The sequence below is a fragment of the Mastomys coucha genome, unplaced genomic scaffold, assembly GCF_008632895.1.
Source record: "Mastomys coucha isolate ucsf_1 unplaced genomic scaffold, UCSF_Mcou_1 pScaffold23, whole genome shotgun sequence".
NCBI classification, from domain to species: Eukaryota; Metazoa; Chordata; class Mammalia; order Rodentia; family Muridae; genus Mastomys; species Mastomys coucha.
The window spans coordinates 7,763,633-7,783,509 of NW_022196906.1; the positions used below are offsets into that span (position 1 = coordinate 7,763,633).

Genomic DNA, 19,877 nt, shown 5'->3' on the forward strand with positions numbered 1-19,877 from the left:
AGGAGACTGACTTTCCTTGAAGTTTACGCCTCAGATACCGCCTTCACGCAAAGTGTGCGTGGCAATTGACGTAATAACTGCTGGTTTCTCGATGTCAAGAAGGTTCTGAGTTGTCATCCATGTATATAGTGTACCTTGCTTCATGGTACTCTTTAGCAAGAAATAGTACATAAAGTTTTGGACAGGCTGACTTTTGAAATAGTTGTAGATATGTTTTTTAGTGGACATGTACCATTATTGTTGGGACTTTGCTGAAGAGAGGTTAACCAAAGAGGTGATTGGAGTGTCTTTATGAGTCATAAAGATGTTTACAGGAGGACACAGTGTACATATGTGTGTGTTCACAGAATAGTACAGTTGATACTCATTTGGCTCAGATTTGCAAGCTATTTTATTTGTATTGAAAGTACAGTATGTATTGTCTCTGTGTGTGTGCTTTTTCAAAATTATCAGGAGTGTCCTATGCCCTAAATCAGAAGAACACATTTATATTTCTGATGTCAGAATTATTGAATAGCAGTACATTCACATTTAGTGGTTCCATTGACAGCAGTGTGTCATACAGCCCCACCAACCTTGTAGCCTGGCTGAAGGTTCTTTTAATCTAGTCTTAATTGCTAATATGAACTCTCAAGTCACATAGTAAATGTTTCTATATATCGCTTGGTATATAGATGCATCACACAATGGACACCAGTTATAGAGGCCACAGTGGATTTCAGGAGTTTCAGAAGTCTACGGAGAGAGTCTGTGTCTATAGGTAGTAAATCAGACCAGTGCTGGAGGTGTGAGGCCACCCAGCACAGGAAGTGAGTTTGAAGCAAGGGATGACCGGTTAGATTCAGATGGGAGAACACACAGGTAGTCAGGAATTTGAGTAGGCTAGCCCAACCAGAGCTTCAAGAGCAGTCTTGAAGGGAGTTCTTAGTTCTTGACACACCAGGTGTATTAGTCAGGGTTCCTATTCCTGCACAAACACCACGACCAAGAAGCAAGTTGGGGAGGAAAGGGTTTATTCGGCTTACTTCCATATTGCTGTTATTGCTGTCTATCACCAAGGAAGTCAGGACTGGAACTCAAGCAGGTCAGGAAGCAGGAGCTGATGCAGAGGCCATGGAGGGATGTTCCTTGCTGGCTTGCTTTTCCTGGCTTGCTCAGCCTGCTCTCTTATAGAGCCCAAGATCTCCAGCCCAGGGATGGCACCACCCACAAGGGGCAATTGAGAAAATGCCCCACAGCTGGATCTCATGGAGGCACTTCCCCAACTGAAACTCCCTTCTCTGTGATAACTCCAGCCTTTGTCTAGTTGACACACAAAACCAGCCAGTACACCAGGTTTCAGATGATATAAGGGCTATGGGTCCAGGTGAGGGAACTGCATTTCCATAGTCTGGTGTGTCTGTTAAGTTCTTGGCCTTGGTTTCCCTAGTAGGATTTCAATCCGTCATGATTGCAGTCTCAGTTCAGCACAGTGAATTATAGAGTAGAGCCTTTCTACTCTCAGGAATAAACTATTGATCAGTCCCTGCTGGATAGATGGGTGGCGTGTGACACATAGTATCATTTCTGGGTGCTCTCGAGGATGCAATCCAGTCTCGTCTTCTTCCCTGGAATGAAGTCTAAAATTGCTTGAAAAATGGAGTGTCAGTATTAAAAACAAAGAAAACTGTTGTAAGTATATTATTTCATGTTGTACAGTACTGAGTAGCAGAGTAGGGCATAGCCTAATCTAAACAATAATGAGACTGTAACAAAGGAAATTCAAGTTTACTAGGTTAAAATACTTAAATAAAAATAGAGACTTCTAAATCATTTTTAGTCTTAAATGCTTTTACTACATGCTGTGAGCCAGCATAAATTTGATTACTAATGTCACTGTGCCTGAGCATGAGAAACGGCTGAGGACACATGCAGAGAGTCCCTGAGATCCAGTGTAGGCTGAGTCTGGGCTGAGCCTGGATAGTTATAGCCAGTTAGTAGGCTTACCACTGAAGTGCAGGAAGGTAAAGGCAGTTTAGTCCTGCCCAGCAGAGAGACATGAAGTGAGCCCTAGGAAGCAAGAATAAGAAAATGATCTCCATATGTGATGGAAATGTAATAACAGCTGATCATGGTTTTTATTTGGATACAGAAAATGTGGTACATCTACACAATGGAGTACTACTCAGCTATTAAAAACAATGAATTTATGAGATTCTTAGGGAAATGGATGGATCTGGAGAGTATCATCCTAAATGAGATAACATAATCACAAAAGAACACACATGGTATGCACTCTCTGATAAGTTGATATTAGCCCAGAAGATCGGAATACACAAAGTACAATCCACAAACCACAAGAAACTCAAGAAGAAGGAAGACCAAAGCATGGATACTTTGTTCCTTCTTAAAAGGGGGAACAAAATACCCATGGAAGAAGTTGCAGAGACAAACTATGGAGCAGAGACTGAAAGAAGGACAATCCAGAGATTGCTCCACCTAGGAATCCTTCCCACATTCAATCATCAAATCCAGACACTTGTGGATGCCAGCAAGTGCTGGCTGACAGGAGCCTGATATAGCTGTCTCCTGAGAGGCTCTGCCAGTACCCAACTAATACAGAAGTAGAGGCTCACAGCCATCCATTGAACTGAGTACAGGGTCCCCAATGAAGGAGTTAGAGAAAGGACCCAAGAAGCTGAAGGGATTTACAGCCCCTTAGGACAGACAACAATGTGAACTAACTAGTACCCTCAGAGCTCCCAGGGACTAAACCACTAACCAAAGAGCACATATAGTGGGACTAATGGCTCCAGCAGCATATGTATAGCAGAGGATGGCCTAGTCATATGTAGCAGAGGATGGTCATCAGTAGGAGGAGAGGCCCTGTGAAGGTTCTATGTCCCAGTGGAGGGGAATGCCAGGGCCAGGAAGCAGGAGAGGATGGGTTGGTGAGCAGGAGAAGGGGAGAGGGAACAGGGTTTTTTTGTTTCTGTTGTTGTTTTTATTTTATTTTATTTTTTTCTTTTTTGGAGAGGGGAAACTGGGAAAGGAGATATCATATGAAATGTAAATAAAGAAAATATCTAATAAAGAACAAATAAAAAATGAAAAAAATAGATTCTGGGCAATGGACTATGATCCTATGTTTGTGAGGGAAGCACTTTACCTACTGAGCCATCTTTCCTGCCCAGAAAAGAACAAATGTTGATAGTGGGCGTGTCAGTCCTTTCTTTGGCCCTGCTAACTGGGATGCACAGGAAGATTCTCTGCTGTGTAGTAGAGTGTTCTGGATTTCTTCTGCTCCTAGTGAACCATCATTAGTTTTTTGCTTGCAGGAGCTGTTTTTTTGTATTGTAAATGCATATCTTCCCTTTACAGAACATTTCCAAATAACCTCATTTATTCATTAAAAAGGAATAATGTGATTTAATTAGATACTATGTCTTTTCTAGGATATCAGGAATTTACGATTTGCCCATAAACCAGAGGGGCGAACAAGAAGATCCATATTTGAGAATCTAATGAAATATGCATTTCCTGTGTCTAACGGCTTGGTAAATGTTTCTCTCTGATCTGTATTGTAAAATCATTAGTGTGGACAAACTCGGCTAAGCTGTCCACATTCCCCTTTTTATGTTCCTGTTTTGGCACTTAGCTAGAGGCTAGCTTGTGCCCAAGATCCATTTCAGTGATGACATTCTATAAGTACATGTTGATTTCTTGGGAGGAGAAGCAAACTAGAGATTGAACCCAGGACTTCACAGGTGCTAGGCAAGTGCTGTACCACAGAGTGACTTTGTTTATGTGTCTTTATCTGAGACAGGCTGGCTTCTCCTGCCACGGCTCCATGAGGCAGCCTGTGTCACCATCTTGGCTTATATAATATTTTTTGTTAGGATGTTTCTATGATAAAAGCTTTATGTAGACTGCATTAGAATTTGAAATCTCCCTGGGTGGGAGCTGGCATTAAGACTAGGAGTTTGGGACAGTTACTAGTAAGCAGTATTTTAGTTGTGCTAGATTCTTTCAGTTGCATGATAGTATTTCACCTCCATGGTAGCCATATTCATACCCATGGTAGAGCCAGAATGGATATGGCAAGGAATTAACACTGGATTTCTCACTTAAGTTGCAATTATTTTTTTAAATACCATAGATTTTTCCTAGGTACATGTTAAAAAGACTTACATGGCAATGTATAAAAAGCTTGTTTAGTGTATTAGAACATACAGTATGGATTTTAGAGCCACTCACTGCTGCTGTCTAGTGTTGGCCAGTTCTTTCTGTTGGAAAGCACCTTCCTGGAGATGTCCTATATTACTTAGAATGAAATCTACAAAAGGTACCAAAATAGTTAGAGGAAATAGGTTAGCATTTGGTAAATTTTATAAGTGGGTCTTTGTGTTTTTCTCTACTTATTAAAGCGTATAAAGATACTTAGTTTGGTAAATAAAATAGTAATTTTAGTCATAAAAAAACTATTTAAAAGGGGCAATACAAAATATTCTTGCAAATAAGTAAATCAAAACAGAGGTACTTTCTTAAATGTCTTTTTCAACTGCTGTTTATTTTGTAGCCTCTTTTTGCTTTTGAGTATAAAGAAGTATTCCCCGAAAATGGGTGGAAACTGTATGACCCTCTTCTAGAGTATAGAAGACAGGTACGTGCTTTTCTGTTCCAGCTCTTGTATTCTATGTTATTTTCATGACAGACAGTCGATCAAAAGTAGAGTTCTTTGAATGTCTCTTCCTTTTGTTTTAACTGAAAGCTAATCTGGGTGGTGGGTTTCTTTTTGTTTCCTTTGAGTTTCTTTTTAGAATACACTAGTGATCCTCTGAGTCTTTTTTTTTTTTTTTTTTTTTTTTTTTTTTTTTTGGTTTTTCAAGACAGGGCTTCTCTGTGTAGCAGTGGCTGTCCTGGAACTCACTATGTAGACCAGGCTGGCCTCAAACTCAGAAATCTGCCTGCCTCTGCCTCCCAAGTGCTGGGGTTAAAGGCTTGCACCATCACTGCCTGGCTTCCTCTATGAGTCTTTATCTAGCTTATAAGTATCAGTTGTCTAAAAAAATGTTTGTTCAGTATAAAGTTGAAAATGGGATCAGTATGTGTAAACTTTAATGTTCTTATATGTTGAATATATTCATTCAGTTTTTTTCATTTTAGGCATCCTATAATTTATGAAATAAAAAAGTAATTGTACTGCTTTTAAGTTAGGTCTGCAAATTTTTAAGTTCCATTCTTCACAGAGAATAGAGAGATACATTCCCATAAGCTAGGGGCAACATTTGATTACCTTCATTAGTACCCTTCATTAGTGTTTGTGTGTGTGTTTGTAGGGATTGAGTTCATGGTTTTACATGGTTTTACACTCTGCTATGAGCTCTATTTCCCTTTTACATATAGATCAAAGTTTAATTACTGTTGATAGCTTCTCAAATATTTTCCACTCAATTTTGATGCATTTAAACTTGATGAGTATCATTAGTGACATATGTATTTTTCTTTGTTGAGTCTCTTTCTTCTGTCTTCTTGAAGGAGCCATCTGTTATTTCTTTGGTATAGTTATTGCTTGTGCTCTAGTCGGGAAGGTACTAACTAGCTTTCTCACTGAGAATGTCATCAGGATTAGCAATGCCTGCTGTGTCATAAACCATGTTGAATGAGTGAATGAAGGGAGGCTAAGAGAAGAATTTGCGCTGTATGTCACTAACATTTTGTGTGCTCTGTATGTCACTAACATTTTGCATATTGGTTTTATTAACTAAACTATGTGGTAAACATATGGTGTAAAAGTACTAAATATCTGCATAACATGGGTAAACTGAGGCATGGGAAGGTTAAGCAGTCTGTCCATGATAACATAATTATTATTGTAGAAGGTAGGATTTGAATTCACAAAATGCAAGCAAAACTATGTTTCAGTAGGTAAGTTAGTAGTAGTCTGAGTAATGAAAGTTTGTACAGTGAATGAGTTAATATCAGATTACTGTAAAGAATTTCACACATAGACATAGAGTAACTATAGAACATCAAGCCCACAAAATTTTAAAGGTAGCTAGAAGAAATAGATTATCTTGGGCTGGTGAGATGGCATTTGGCACACAAGCCTGAAGACCAGAGCTTAACCCCCCAAATGCACATCAGGATGGAAGCAGAAAACCAGCTACACATAACAGCCTCCTCTGGCCTCTAGGTGGGCTATGGTACCTGCCTTTACTCTTCCTGCCCACTCCCCACAATAATAATAATAATAGTAATAACAGTAGTAGTTATAATAGTAGTAGTAGTAGATTTCTTTTTATTATTACCTATTAAAGCAAAAGTTTGGCTGGCAGGTTGTTTTTCAAAAGTGGAAGCTAGAGGGTAGTGTGACCTGGTTAGAATTAAATATTCTACTTGGTAACTATTTACCAGCAATTATATCCTGCAGAAATGGAAGTGAAATAAAAACATTTCCTGACAGAGTGCTAGCAACCAGAGGAAGTTTTAAAAGAATGTATCCCTATGTCTATACAGCAGCAAAATCAGTCTAGTCATGACCTGAGACAGCTCCTGTAAGAGCAGACACTGCTGTCTTTCTGGTCCCTCCCTCTCCCAGATATGCCTAGCACAGGCTCACATACTCTGTTGGTATCTAATGAATTAACAGGCTTACTAATATTACATCTGGTGCCAAGTAACTGCAGATCGCCACATTAAAATGTATTTTCCTAAAACCCTGGCCATCACTATTTGAACAGTTTTAAGATATGCGCAATAGAGATAGGTGAAACTGACTTAGGTGGCTACTGTCCTAGTATTGGTTATATTTTTCCGCTCACAGATTGTCTTGTGTTTTATGTCATGTGTAGGGAATTCCAAATGAAAGCTGGAGAATAACAAAGATAAATGAACGTTATGAACTCTGTGACACATATCCTGCCCTCTTGGTTGTGCCAGCAAACATTCCTGATGAGGAGCTAAAGAGAGTGGCATCCTTCAGGTCACGGGGCCGGATCCCAGTAAGTAGGCTGAGTAGGTATGGCCATGGATCCAGGGTGATAAGCCATAGTATTTATATGAGGATATTAGATATCAAGCTAAACTGTGAAGTTAAAACAGTATTGCTGGCTCCTAACTTAGACATTTGCTCTGTGTATTAGTTACCATTGTATATCTTATATATTCTTTAGTTATGGTGATAAATGCTTTTCCCCCCCTTTGAGTCTAAGAAAGTAGGAAACTTTACAAATTTATCATGTATAACAATCTCAAAAGAGCAGATGAAATAATTTTAGTTGCAAATGCATAGATTCTGAGGACTTTACAGTTTTATTGATACAGTAATAAATCAAGCAGGGTTTATTTAGCTCTGTTTTAATGTACTTCTTAAGACAAGGCTTCTCAATAATCAGTGTGTTTGATAACAATGTCTAATTAGGAATTAGGTAATTCTCTATAAAGCAGAGTTGGCTAGAAAGAAGGGTGGCATGTTTTCCTGGTACCCTGAAGGGCCCTGAGCCTCTCTAGGAGGCTTGGAAGCAGGGACACAGTAGGTGTATGTCACCATATTTTTTCATTAAGGTTTTATCATGGATTCATCCTGAAAGTCAAGCTACAGTCACTCGCTGCAGCCAACCCATGGTTGGAGTGAGTGGGAAGCGCAGCAAAGAGGATGAGAAGTACCTTCAGGCCATCATGGACTCCAATGCCCAGTCTCACAAAATATTTATATTTGATGCTCGGCCAAGTGTCAATGCTGTTGCCAATAAGGTGAGGTTTTCTTTTAATTAATTGCCACTAGTATGGTGTTACTCAAGGCAGCTGCGTTTGTCTGTGCAGTATTGTAAAAGTGGTCAGACCTACAGAGGTAATGAGAGAGATCACATTGCACTGAGTTGATGCAAGCTTAAGTTCATTTTTTGCATTTCAACTGTATTAAAGAAAAACTAGTTAATGTGGTTAGCTAAGCAAATGACAAAATGCTTTTAACCCACCCCAAAACCTTTAGCATCATTAAACTTTGCTTATATTTCCAAACCTGTGTAGTTGTGCATAAATATTTGAAGTAAAATGAGATACTTTTTAAAATCAACACATTTTACTACGTCAATGAAATTAATGTCACCTTAATGTCTGATAGCTAGTCACACTGACCTGTACTTAGACGCTTTTGTCCCCCTGCTGTGAGTGGCGGAGTGACACCCTTATCATGAGAATGGTCCTCATTCTTCATGTGCATAGTCTATCTGAGGGCTTTGTGAGTCCCAGGTGTGCTTTGCAAGAGGTCCTTTTAGAGGCGGCAAGGAGGATCAGGACATCCAAAGTCATTACAAGCTGTAAAGCATGGTTATCTTATTATTTCTTTCTTGTCAGTTAAACTGATAGACTGCATTGAGGTTAAAACTCCAAGTTCATCCAAAAAGATTTTGTAATGCAGAATTCTTTCATTCAGTGAGTATTTAATAATTTAAATGCCAAAAATTAGAATTTTCCAAAGCAGACTCATAAGACTTTGCATCATTTGAACTACATTTGTACTACAAACATCAAACAAATGCCACCCACAGACGTGCTTTGTCATGTTTTTTTCTTTCCACTGTTGGACACACTGCTCCTCCTGACCAGCAGTCTTCTTTACATTATCCTTCTTGATAGTTTACAGAGTATGATGCATAAATGAACCTTAGAACCAAGAAGTCAGATGAATTCTCCAGCACGTGCTGATGTTCCTCTCTAAATTCTGTGCCTTGAATAAAAGCAGGAGTCAGACTTAGCTCTCTCTGAGATAAAAAGGACTAGAAGGCAGCAAGTATGGTAGGGCAAAGCGTTGATGACCTTGTGTTTGCCTGCGCCCCCTCTCCCCTCATTCTGGGAAAGTCACTAGCACCATATATGTACTCTGTTGCAGAAAGTGTAGAAGGAAAAGTTTTCACAGCCAAATGAGTTACTGTTGTAACTGCTCTGGACTCCCATCTGTCCTGGAGCCACCACTCTTCTTGCCCTGCATTCCTCACACAGTTTTTATGCTGTAATATAAAAAAGAGGTGTGCACCTCTTCAGAACTCTCCAGTTTCCATTCACATCCCGGAATACTGTGCTCTCAGTGTGTCTTATCTGTGGGCTCCTCTTGCCTGTCCAGCTTTTTCCTTCCGTGTTACCTGACTACAAGATAGTGTGGATTGTTTTTATTTTGTCCCCAAATCTGAGATGAACCTGAAGTTTATTAAGATTTAGGTTCCATTCGTTCTGTGGGCTACTGCTGACTCTCGGATCTAAGTTACTTTGATTAGCTTGGGTTAAGGTCATCATATCTATTGCACTATGTTGCTTCCCATTCACTGATGGCAGTCAACCCTTGGGTCTTTTGGCAGTCTTTCCTCCACTGTCCTATACTTGGTATTTTAAGACTTAGTAGAGTAGCTAATCACCGAGTTCAATTTTAAGTGATTTTCATGCTTTTTGGTTTATCATCTAGTTGCCTTAAAAAAAAATACTTGATGGAGAATGTGAACACTTCATGTATTCACAGCCCATCATGGCTGTAGGTTCTGAAGTATTTATTCCTGGTTCTGTGATGGGCTTGTATAGTAGCTACTAGATTTTCTTGTAACAACATTGCTTTGCAAGTTTCTCTATCCTGAGTTTTAGAGTTACTTTGTTAGCAACTTTTTATATCCTGTAGCAGTAGGTGGTGCTGTGAGCACGTGCCAATTACTCCCTGAGGCATGCTGGGAGACCTACTTCCTCTAGCTAGGCCTCATATTGTAACCATCCGCCAGCAATCTTCTGAGTAGTACTAGCAGCTAGAGAGCAAGTATATACCACACAGCCTGTGGGTGATGTACCATGTTAAACCATCACGTCCGTTCACAGTCTTCGGAAGTTGTCATCGTTAACAAGTACTGTTGACATTTGACATTGTTTTGTGACAGTCTTGAATATAAATTACTCTGTAGACTAGGAATCTGACAAATTTTTAAAGTTAGTTTGGAGTTGAACTGAGGTGTCAGTCATGATCATGTTAGTGTAGTGCTCTGGTATCCTTACTTGGTTTTGTTAAGGCTCCACGAAGTGTGATTATGGATCAGTTAGGAAAGACGGGATTTTTTTTTTTTTTTAGCATAAAATGTAATATTAAACTTAGGGAAATTAGGTTCTCTTTCCCTGTTACAGCTTGTTTTGAAAGCATATATTTTCTTTTTTTAAAATAGATTTGAGGATAGTAATGTCAGTGGGATTCTGTTTTATACCTTTTTAAATTTAAAATGAATTAGCTGCTTATAGTGTAAGTGCCTTGAATAAAAGCACGAGTCAGACTTAGCTCTCTCTGAGATAAAAAGGACTAGAAGGCAGCAACTATGGTAGGGCAAAGCGTTGATGACCTTGTGTTTGCCTGCACCCCCTCTCCCCTCATTCTTGTCAACTTGATTGGAAAGAGCTAGTATATCCATGAGGACATTTTGAGAAATAAGAGCTCTGACTTAACCAATGGGTTAATGCATTTTTTGAGTCAGACTTGAGATTTTGGAAAGTTGTGGAGTATAGAAGGCGGTGCTTGGCTGGGATCAGGCTGCTCGGGATGCCCCTTTGACAGATGGCCCCTGCTCTCTTCTTCTCCTGGCTCACATGGGAGAATGGGTTTCCTCTGCCATGCTCTTTCCCATGATGAGCACCACACTCCAGAAATGTGGGGCCTGCCAGTGAAACTGGAACTGAAGTGAAGTAAATCCTCCTCAGATGTATTTTGCCATAACAACAGAACACTAACTTGGAAATCATTATGGCTACAGTAAGTTTTGCTTTTCAATTATATGTGAAATGATGTGAAAAGCAGCAGCTTGGGTAGACCAGTATGGGATTATTTTATATGGAATTTATAATTTCAGTAAATCTGAAGGAAAATTTTGTTGTTACAGATAAGATTGGTCTGCACAGGGGAAGTTTCCTTTAAAATACTGATATACTTTGGGATGACACATAACTAATGTACTGGCCACATAGGTTTAGCACAGACTCTGATTCAGAGATAGTGTGAGGCTCAGGGGTTTATCCAGGTGGCTCGAGCTACCCATGCTCCCACAGGGCGTCCTTATGTACAGCAGTGGTCTTATTGTGTATACTTTAAGTATTTTATGGAACTTTGTAATGGATATGTAAAGATGGCTGGACACTCATTTATGATTTTGTGTGTGCTCCCTTTTGCAGGCAAAGGGGGGAGGTTATGAAAGTGAAGATGCTTATCAAAATGCAGAACTTGTTTTTCTGGATATTCATAATATCCACGTTATGAGAGAATCATTACGGAAGCTTAAGGAGATTGTGTACCCCAACATTGAAGAAACTCACTGGTTGTCTAACTTAGAATCTACACACTGGCTGGAACACATAAAGGTGTGTATTTGCTACTCTTTCTCAAAGCCTCCATCCCTTTGTCTACCTTGGCTTTTGTAACTGAACTTAGTAGGAGGGACCTGCTGAGTAGTGGAGCCAATGACAGTGTGCACACTCAGGTCTGAAATAGCTGCATCTTACACTGCGCATGCGTTTCTGCTGCTTGTCTTCCTCTTTCCCAGCCATCTGCATTCTATCCATCCTCCAGATGATGGTAGTGTCTTTCACTTCTGACAGTCTTCCCACATTGTATCCATTTCCAATCTCCTATGTCCTCAACCCCAGCCCCACTTAATATGCTGTTTTTCATCTATTTGCCTGTTTTTGATACAAGTTCCAGGTGGTCCTCAATCTCAGACTCTTGAGATTATAGGCATGAGCCTTGGCATTTATGAGCTAGTTCCTTTATTGTTGATAATGCTTCTTTCCATGTGACTGACATAGTTCTCAATCTATACAGGTCATATATCTAACAAGACTGTATTAGTTTCTTCTTTTAAGAAGTGTTTAACTTTTTTTTAAACTTTGATTTTACAACTTGTTTCCAGCTCATTCTTGCAGGGGCTCTTAGGATTGCTGACAAGGTTGAGTCTGGGAAGACGTCTGTGGTGGTACACTGCAGTGATGGATGGGACCGCACAGCTCAGCTCACTTCCCTGGCCATGCTCATGTTGGATGGATACTACCGAACCATACGAGGATTTGAAGTCCTTGTGGAAAAAGAGTGGCTAAGCTTTGGACATAGATTCCAACTGGTGAGTAAAGAACTTCATTTGAGTGGGTGTGGCCATCGTGTGCTCACGTAGGCATGAGCTTTTGTAGGCAGCTCAGAGCTAGTCAGTTTTCTTCCTCAGTTACTTTCTACTTTACTCTTATTTAGAGACATGGTCTGTCACTGACCCTAGAGGTCACAGATTTGGGGTTGGCTGGCTAGCCAGCAAAACCAAGAGATCTGCCATTTTAGTCTCTCCATGCTAGGATTACAGGCATGCATATTTTGCCTAACTTTTACTTAGGTGTTCGGACCAAACTCAGGTCTTAGGTTCTTGTGGCAAACACTTTTCTCACTGAGCCATCCTGAGCCTTCATTTTTAATGTTTCACAAGCATCTTGTGCAAGGTGTAAGTTTGGCCATTTACTAAGTAAGTGAAGTCATGAAAGTACTATATTTGATAAGTAGTACATTCTTAATGAAGTCTGAACCCAGAATTCGGCATTTGTTAGGTGTCCGACCTTGTCTCTTTTGTGATGGCTGCCTAGAAATTCAGCTGTCACTAACGGTGCTATCCCTCTAAATGAAACTCACTTTCCCTTTGGGCTTGTATGAAAAATGACAGTGGTTCAGATACTAACTCAGTTTTATAAAGTACTATTAACAATATAGATCAAGGTCTGAAGTAATTTGGAACTAAAATAACCATATAAACAACTCTGGGGTCTCTACTGTTAAGAACACTAGCTCTTGTAAGGATTTCAGTTCATTTCCCAGCACTCCGGTCTGGCACTTGATGCAATACAGTGATGTACTTACCAGAAAACTCATTAAAACAATTCTTCCTTAGTGAGGAATTTAAAGGAAAATTTTCCTTTCCTATGTAGGTAGACAGTATTGAGAATTAAGAATGCTTTGAAATCTGTCAAAACTTAGCAGATGATAATAGTTTCTTAGAGGTTATAGAATCCAGAAAAAAAAAAATCTTTGTCCTTTGTTCCACAAAAAATACCAGGTCCCAGTTAAACACAGCCTCCTGATCTGTTGTTTTGTTCCATTGTATCCGGGGCATAGGCATATGGTTTTATCAGGAAAGTAGATAAGGCAAATGTTTACTAAAACTCTAATCTTCATATGAGTAGCAACAAATACTGTCCATAGTATTTCACTTTAAGGAAAACCGTACATCATCAAATCTTCAAGTCTTATGATCCATACTTAACATTAAAATGTTATTTCATTTCTTCCTGATGCACAGGATAATAGCAAGTGAAACATGTACCTTTTCTGTTTTGTCACATTAAGATGTTTTCTTAGTAACATTAATTTTTCCTGCTTTGCTAATGATACTTGTGTAAGAAAACTGAACATTCTTCCTTCAGTGGTGAGCATCCAGCAGGCAGAAGATAGTCTGCCGTGGCCAATCTCCACTGCCCAGCTTGACACCAACAGCAGTATACATTTGCACCAGGAATTACCAATACTGTACACTGGGAAATGTGAACCAGAGTAACATCTTAGGATTATGACAGTATCTTTTGATATTGAAGCCTGCCCCAGAAGTTGTATACCCCAACTTTTTGAATGAATCCCTGCTTTGGGATTTTCAGTTGCATGGGTGGAAACCCACTTGTGTGAAGAATAGATCCAAGTACTTCTTAAAGTTCTGAGATTTGTGCTCTATAGTTATATACAGGCACCTGCCCAGGTGACTGTCCATAGAAATGTCTCACCAGAGAGAAGTTCAATCTTTAAGTCAAAAATCTGGGCTCTTAAGGATTTTTCTCTCCTTTGTTTTAGAATCTGGGTTTCATTTATTAAAGTAGTCATCTTGAAGTTTGCATGTGTAAAAAACGTTAATTTCTGCTTATAGAGTTGTTTTCTACTTTGCAACACTTTCAAAAGATGTTTTGAAGAAATTAAAAATACTGACCAAATTATACTTTCAGAAAATAGAAAATGTATTAAGTAAAATATCCAACATGTGACATTTCATTGTCTTTGCTTCAGAGGGTTGGCCATGGAGATAAGAACCATGCTGATGCAGACAGATCACCTGTTTTCCTTCAGTTTATTGACTGTGTCTGGCAAATGACAAGACAGGTAAGGCGTGCCATCTGCTAGCCCGTGTCCACACATCTCTAAGCTTAGAGTGGTCCTGACTGGCTTAGGATTCTTGGGGTAGAATCCCAGAGAGAATAGCTGTTGTTATTGTTGGGTGTTAAAACTTGTTTTAAGGTAATATTAACAAATATTAATTAATAAACACTTGGATTCTAGTAGCATCTTGGCCCGGGGCACTGATAAAAATGAAAAAAAAATCATCCTCCTTTGAAATAAAGTCCTTTTCTCTTTGAGAGTTCTATATATCTCTGCTAAGGAAGATGAAGAAACAAACTACATCAAATTCCAGCCAAAAATAAACATTCTTTTGAGGCATTTTATCTGTTTTAAAGGAAGAAGTGTTCGGGCAGAACTGTAAGGCAGGACTGACTTGGCCCTTGTCAATCATGGAGCTATTAGAAACCCTGTAACAGCCTTTTAGGCAGCAGGTTTGTCTGAAATAGTTGTGTAAATGACTCAGATCTAGAAAGGTTCATGATGGTACACAGAATTGCAGGGTCTTGAAAATGGCTTAGCAGGAGTAGAGTTTAGGCAGTTTTTGTCACTGGAGATATGCCAGTAAGACAAATAAGAGAAGATATAGCCCAGCTGTGTGGATTGGTAGACTCTAACCCCTAACTAGGTCACCTGGGAGTTGGGACTGATTAGGGTGCTGTTTGGGTAGGATGGGGACATGATTTTTAGAAATGTGATATAATTCTAAATTAAGAAAGGGGTAAAAAAAGTTGAAAGGAGCTCATCAGTATGTTAATTACCTATCTAAAGAAGGAATAGCACTTAACTACATATCCTTATAGATTTTAGCTAGGTTAACAGAGACTTTTTCTAAAATACCAAGGCAGTATTTTCCAGGTCATTGTGGAATGTTTTACAAGCTCATAATTTATACTTATTTACAAATAAGTTTCTGAATGGTTTTGCAATATTAATAGGAGTGGGTTCCATTGAACCTTTTACTACCTTCTGGGCAGTCTTTAATTCCTTTGATAGCCCTCCAAAAATGGCTTGTATAAAATTAAGATACCCACTGAGGGTGAAATTCTGATTTGGACTAATGCTTACAGTTGAGAATTATAAGAACCTGTTCTACCACAAGACAAGTGGGTTGACTTATAAGTTATGTGCACAGCTGTACAGCTGATACTTTTGTGTATATACTGATGACATTTGCTGGGCACATTTGGTAGTTTTAATTCTTACAAATAAGACATGTTGATAACTAAAAGAATACCAGACTCAGCAGAACTGTTCCATGTCAGAAATGTTCCAGGTCAAGGCAGAGCAAACACAAAAGCATTCTGTACTTGCTGCATGAGAGAGACTTCTACCATGCAAAGGAAAACACATAATGCCCTGATGGCTTAGGTAGCTTTAATAAAATACTATTATGAAAGATGTACTCATGACAGATAAATGTGTGTGAAAAATGTCTCAAGTTTGTGGTCCTCAATTTCAGTTCCCTACTGCATTTGAATTCAATGAGTACTTTCTCATTACCATCCTGGATCACTTGTACAGCTGTTTATTTGGGACATTCCTCTGTAACAGCGAACAGCAGAGGGGGAAAGAGGTAAAGTATGATCTCTGGCTCTCACTTGGCATGGATTTGGTTATATAGTATCTTACCAGATGAATTAGGAGTACTTCAGCCTGTAAATTGGGGATAAGGGATCACACTTTTTACCCCAGATATTCCAGAGGCTAAGGTTGAAGGATCACAAATCTGAAGCCAGCCCTTTAAATACATACTCTTTCAAAATAAATTTGAAGAAAAGATACATAAAGTGGATGCTGGAGCAATACAGGGTCAATGCTGGAGTGCTTGCCTAGTTTTTCAAAATGCTGGGTTCGATCCTGCTACAGCAAAACAAAAGAACCACTCTCTGTAGAGGTATCACTTAACTTTCATTCTGAAAGCTTTATCAGAAAGTAGGTTATTCTGGGAGAGTACTTACACTGAAAAGCCCTGCTACCAGGTTCAGGTGTTACTCACTAACCCATAAGTTCATTTCTGTTTCTGTAGAACAGGGAGAAAGTGTTTACTGTTGTGAAAATTAAGTTCTTCCTAGACTGTACCTTGCAGGTGTTATACTTTATACTGAATATATTTCCATGCATGGTAGGCTTCCAGTATATTGTGGGTGATTAGATAGTTATTAGATACCACAGCAGTATTCTAATTACTGCCAGTAAGGGTAGAGAAACTACCCTTATGTTTTAAATCATAAGATTAAAATACAAAATTCTCTTTTAAAGTGATAATCTAACAGTATAACCACAGAATTGTGGGCCATCACCATTTAATTTAGAGCATTTTTAATACACCGAAATCATTCCACACCTGCTAGCCCATGTTCTCCTAGATACTGACTAGGTTTCTCTATGGATGGCCACTTGAGAACACTTCATTTAAGTGGAATCATTCATATAACCTTTGAACAGTTCATTTAAATGGGATTACTCACCATGTGACCTCTGTGTCTGGCTCCTTTCATTACTATCTTTCCAACAATTTAGGTCATATCACACACTTCTCTTCATGGTCAAATAATCTCCCAGTGTGTGTATCCCATCAGTTGGTGGTCTTTTGGGTTGTTCTTTATATTGGCTGTTATAAATAGTATTGACTTATTCACATGGAGCACTTTTAGTTTTTGTCTATGGACAAGTGTGTGATATGTGTGTTTGGGGAGACAAGAAGAGAGGGTACCTTGGAGCCAATCTTTGGATCTACCCATGTGGGTGAACTCTGATCCCATCTCCAGCATCCTCCAATTTTAATGATCACACAACCCTACACAAATTTCACCTGAGGTTTAAGCGGTTGATGTGGTAGGGGATCTTTACCAATTTTTCCCTCTTGCAGAATCTTCCTAAGAAGACAGTATCACTGTGGTCCTATATAAACAGCCAGCTGGAAGACTTCACTAATCCTCTTTATGGAAGCTACTCCAATCATGTCCTTTACCCAGTAGCCAGCATGCGCCACCTAGAGCTCTGGGTGGGATATTATATAAGGTGGAATCCCCGGATGAAACCACAGGTATATATCTACAATATAGAGTATGACCCGACTAGGTTTGTCACACTCAAAGCTTCCCACTCTGTCCCTTAGTTAGGATACTTTCCCAACTGCACACGTTTCTGTGTGGTCTTTAAGTATACAGAAGAAAATAACTCTATAAAAAGCCTAAAAACTGCAGGTCCACAGTCCTGAAGAGTTTTAAGTAAATGATATTTATGAGGTAGCATCTTCCAGGAACATCTGAAGCCATTGAAAGATTAGAGGTGACAACAAAACACAAATTTAATTCCACTAAGGAACTAATGGTGGGGCTGTCCAACTGCTTAAACAGCCAATGCCACAAAGCTCAAGGAATGGTCAAGACCTCAAGTTTGCCTGGATTCCTGTTACAGTGATTTTGTTTGCTCTTGCAGGAACCTATCCACAGCAGATACAAAGAACTTCTTGCCAAAAGAGCAGAGCTTCAAAGAAAAGTAGAGGAACTTCAGAGAGAAATTTCCAACCGTTCAACCTCCTCTTCAGAGAGAGCCAGCTCTCCTGCACAGTGTGTGACTCCTGTCCAAACTGTTGTATGAAAGGACTAGGCCAGGGGCATCATTGCCAGGAACTTGACATTACAGCACCTTATGGGTAGAAAGCCTTCCGTGTTTAAAACCCATCTATGGGAGAATCCTTCAGATGCTGTATTTATTTCAAATCTCTCTTAGATGAGTTTAGAAACATAGCGGTGCAAGTGACAATGAAGATGATCTCATTTGTAATTAAAGTATGACACTAATCTTAAGTCACCCAAAGAATACTAAAGTACCGCAATCAAGTAGTCACAACGGGAGCAAGTTTTTCATTTAAAAATGTCTTAAAAACCTGAGCACCTGGTAAGATCTCTAGGAGGGGGAGAAAAGCAAGGGCATTTGTTTTTGCATCTGAGAGCGTACATATTGAGCCTTGATGTCTGTCAGATCCAAATACTCCTTTTCTCAATTTTCCCAATTTTTGTGATAATATAGTAAAAAGCATTGTCTTGAGATTATTATGGCATAGTAGTAGTTAGAAATTGCTGCTGATATTGTAATTAGCATATTTTCAACAGCAGTTGGGAAACAATGCCTTATATGTGCTTTGGGGGTTGAAGGGACAAAGTAGCATCCATGTACGAACTCAAAAGAATATTCCATAACCATCAGCCTAATTTCCATTTGTATATTGACTATAAACATCACAGAAGACATCTTAAAACTTTACTGTTACTCCACTTTATCTTAATGCTATTTGGCAAGTTTTAAGACAGTATTTTAAAAATGTAAAAGTCTGACTTTTAAGTGCTATGTTTAACTCTCACATGAACACTTTACCAAAGAACACTCTGCATGTGAGTTAGTCTCTGTGCCAGCAAGTAAAGCCTTGCTTCTCTGCTCACCTGAGTTTGGTGCTGGTGTCAACAGTTGACTGCTGGTGTCTATTTTACTCTGTACAAGAGCCATATGTAATGTACTGTAACAAACAAGCTTCTTTCCAATTGGTCTTTTAATTAAATGACATCAAACTTTGTCCTTGTCCACAGATGTCTAAAGTATCCTCCCCACCCACCCCAAAATGTTACCTGGAATTGTCAAGTTTGAGCCCACCTGTCTTTGACACCTAATGTCAAACTGTAAAAACCATTGTTCACTAACTCATTGTTTGTACTGTAGTCCAGTTGTTGATGTTGGGATTAGTACATCACACATATATGCATGCACACTCCTCTTCCCTACATTTTTTTTGCTTGTATATTTTATCTGGATATTGAGCATAGAGTCCCACACTTGCCAGGCAAATGCTGTACTATTGAATATACCCCAGAATACCCAGTATTTTACAAAACTTGGTACCAAATGATTTGGTTGGTGTAAAATTAGCTATAAATTTTTTTTTGAGAAGGTATTTATGTTCTCAGCATTCAAGTAAGGTTTCTATAATAGTTCATTTTCCTCCCTAGTCTGTTTTCCTCATTGAAACCTTTGGCCATCTTGGTATGATATAAAAGGAATGCTGATCATACAGTCACACAAAAGGCAGAGGAATATATCCCTCCAAAACCTACAAATGTTTTCTGTGACCTCCAAGAAATCTTCCGTGTGGAATGTGCACACTAAAAGCGCTTTATGTGGAATTCAACTGCATTCCTGGTATATTCACATTTCCCCCCAGCATGAAAGCGCTCCTTTCTTAATGCAGCATGGGGTCCATTCCATTCTGGCATCTTGTACAGAGTACAAGGGAGCTCTGCTGTGAGTGAATGAACAAGAAACTGAAGTAGAATCAAAAGGCAAAGCCTACAGTTGGAATCCTGCTGGAGACAGGTAGGATTTAGTATGTTTCAATTACTATTCTAATTTGGAGTTGGAGCCATTATCATTCAAATGACAGTTGGACAGTTTAATGTCCTGAAATCCAAACAGGAGTTAACCAGAAGTGTAACAGTTGAAGTGGTGGGTGGTTGAGCTGTGAACATTTACTTTGTCACCAGAGCAGTTTCTCACCTTCCTGGGCTCTGTGGACTCACTGTTGTCAGTTCACTGTTCCTGCAAACCTGCTCATCAGAAAACTGCACACACAAAGGTTTATGTACAATTTCAGGAGACTAATGAATCTCAAAAATCTATGTAAGGACTCGTAAGA

At 39.2% G+C, this 19,877-nt stretch overlaps 1 protein-coding gene across 4 annotated transcripts in view; it reads left to right on the forward strand.

Annotated features, from left to right (window-relative positions):
* Mtmr2 (myotubularin related protein 2) overlaps positions 1-18,888 on the forward strand; it is a 56,838-nt gene extending 37,950 nt beyond the window's left edge. For all 4 annotated transcript variants that reach the window (XM_031345125.1, XM_031345127.1, XM_031345126.1 and 1 more), the window contains 10 exons: positions 3,435-3,536; positions 4,559-4,642; positions 6,834-6,983; positions 7,546-7,734; positions 11,170-11,355; positions 11,904-12,110; positions 14,078-14,170; positions 15,648-15,761; positions 17,058-17,234; positions 17,630-18,888. In XM_031345125.1, coding sequence (XP_031200985.1) covers positions 3,435-3,536; positions 4,559-4,642; positions 6,834-6,983; positions 7,546-7,734; positions 11,170-11,355; positions 11,904-12,110; positions 14,078-14,170; positions 15,648-15,761; positions 17,058-17,234; positions 17,630-17,791 — 1,464 coding nt within the window. In that variant the 3' untranslated portion in view covers positions 17,792-18,888. The remainder of the gene's footprint in view (positions 1-3,434; positions 3,537-4,558; positions 4,643-6,833; positions 6,984-7,545; positions 7,735-11,169; positions 11,356-11,903; positions 12,111-14,077; positions 14,171-15,647; positions 15,762-17,057; positions 17,235-17,629) is intronic.
* Positions 18,889-19,877: the final 989 nt, after the last annotated feature.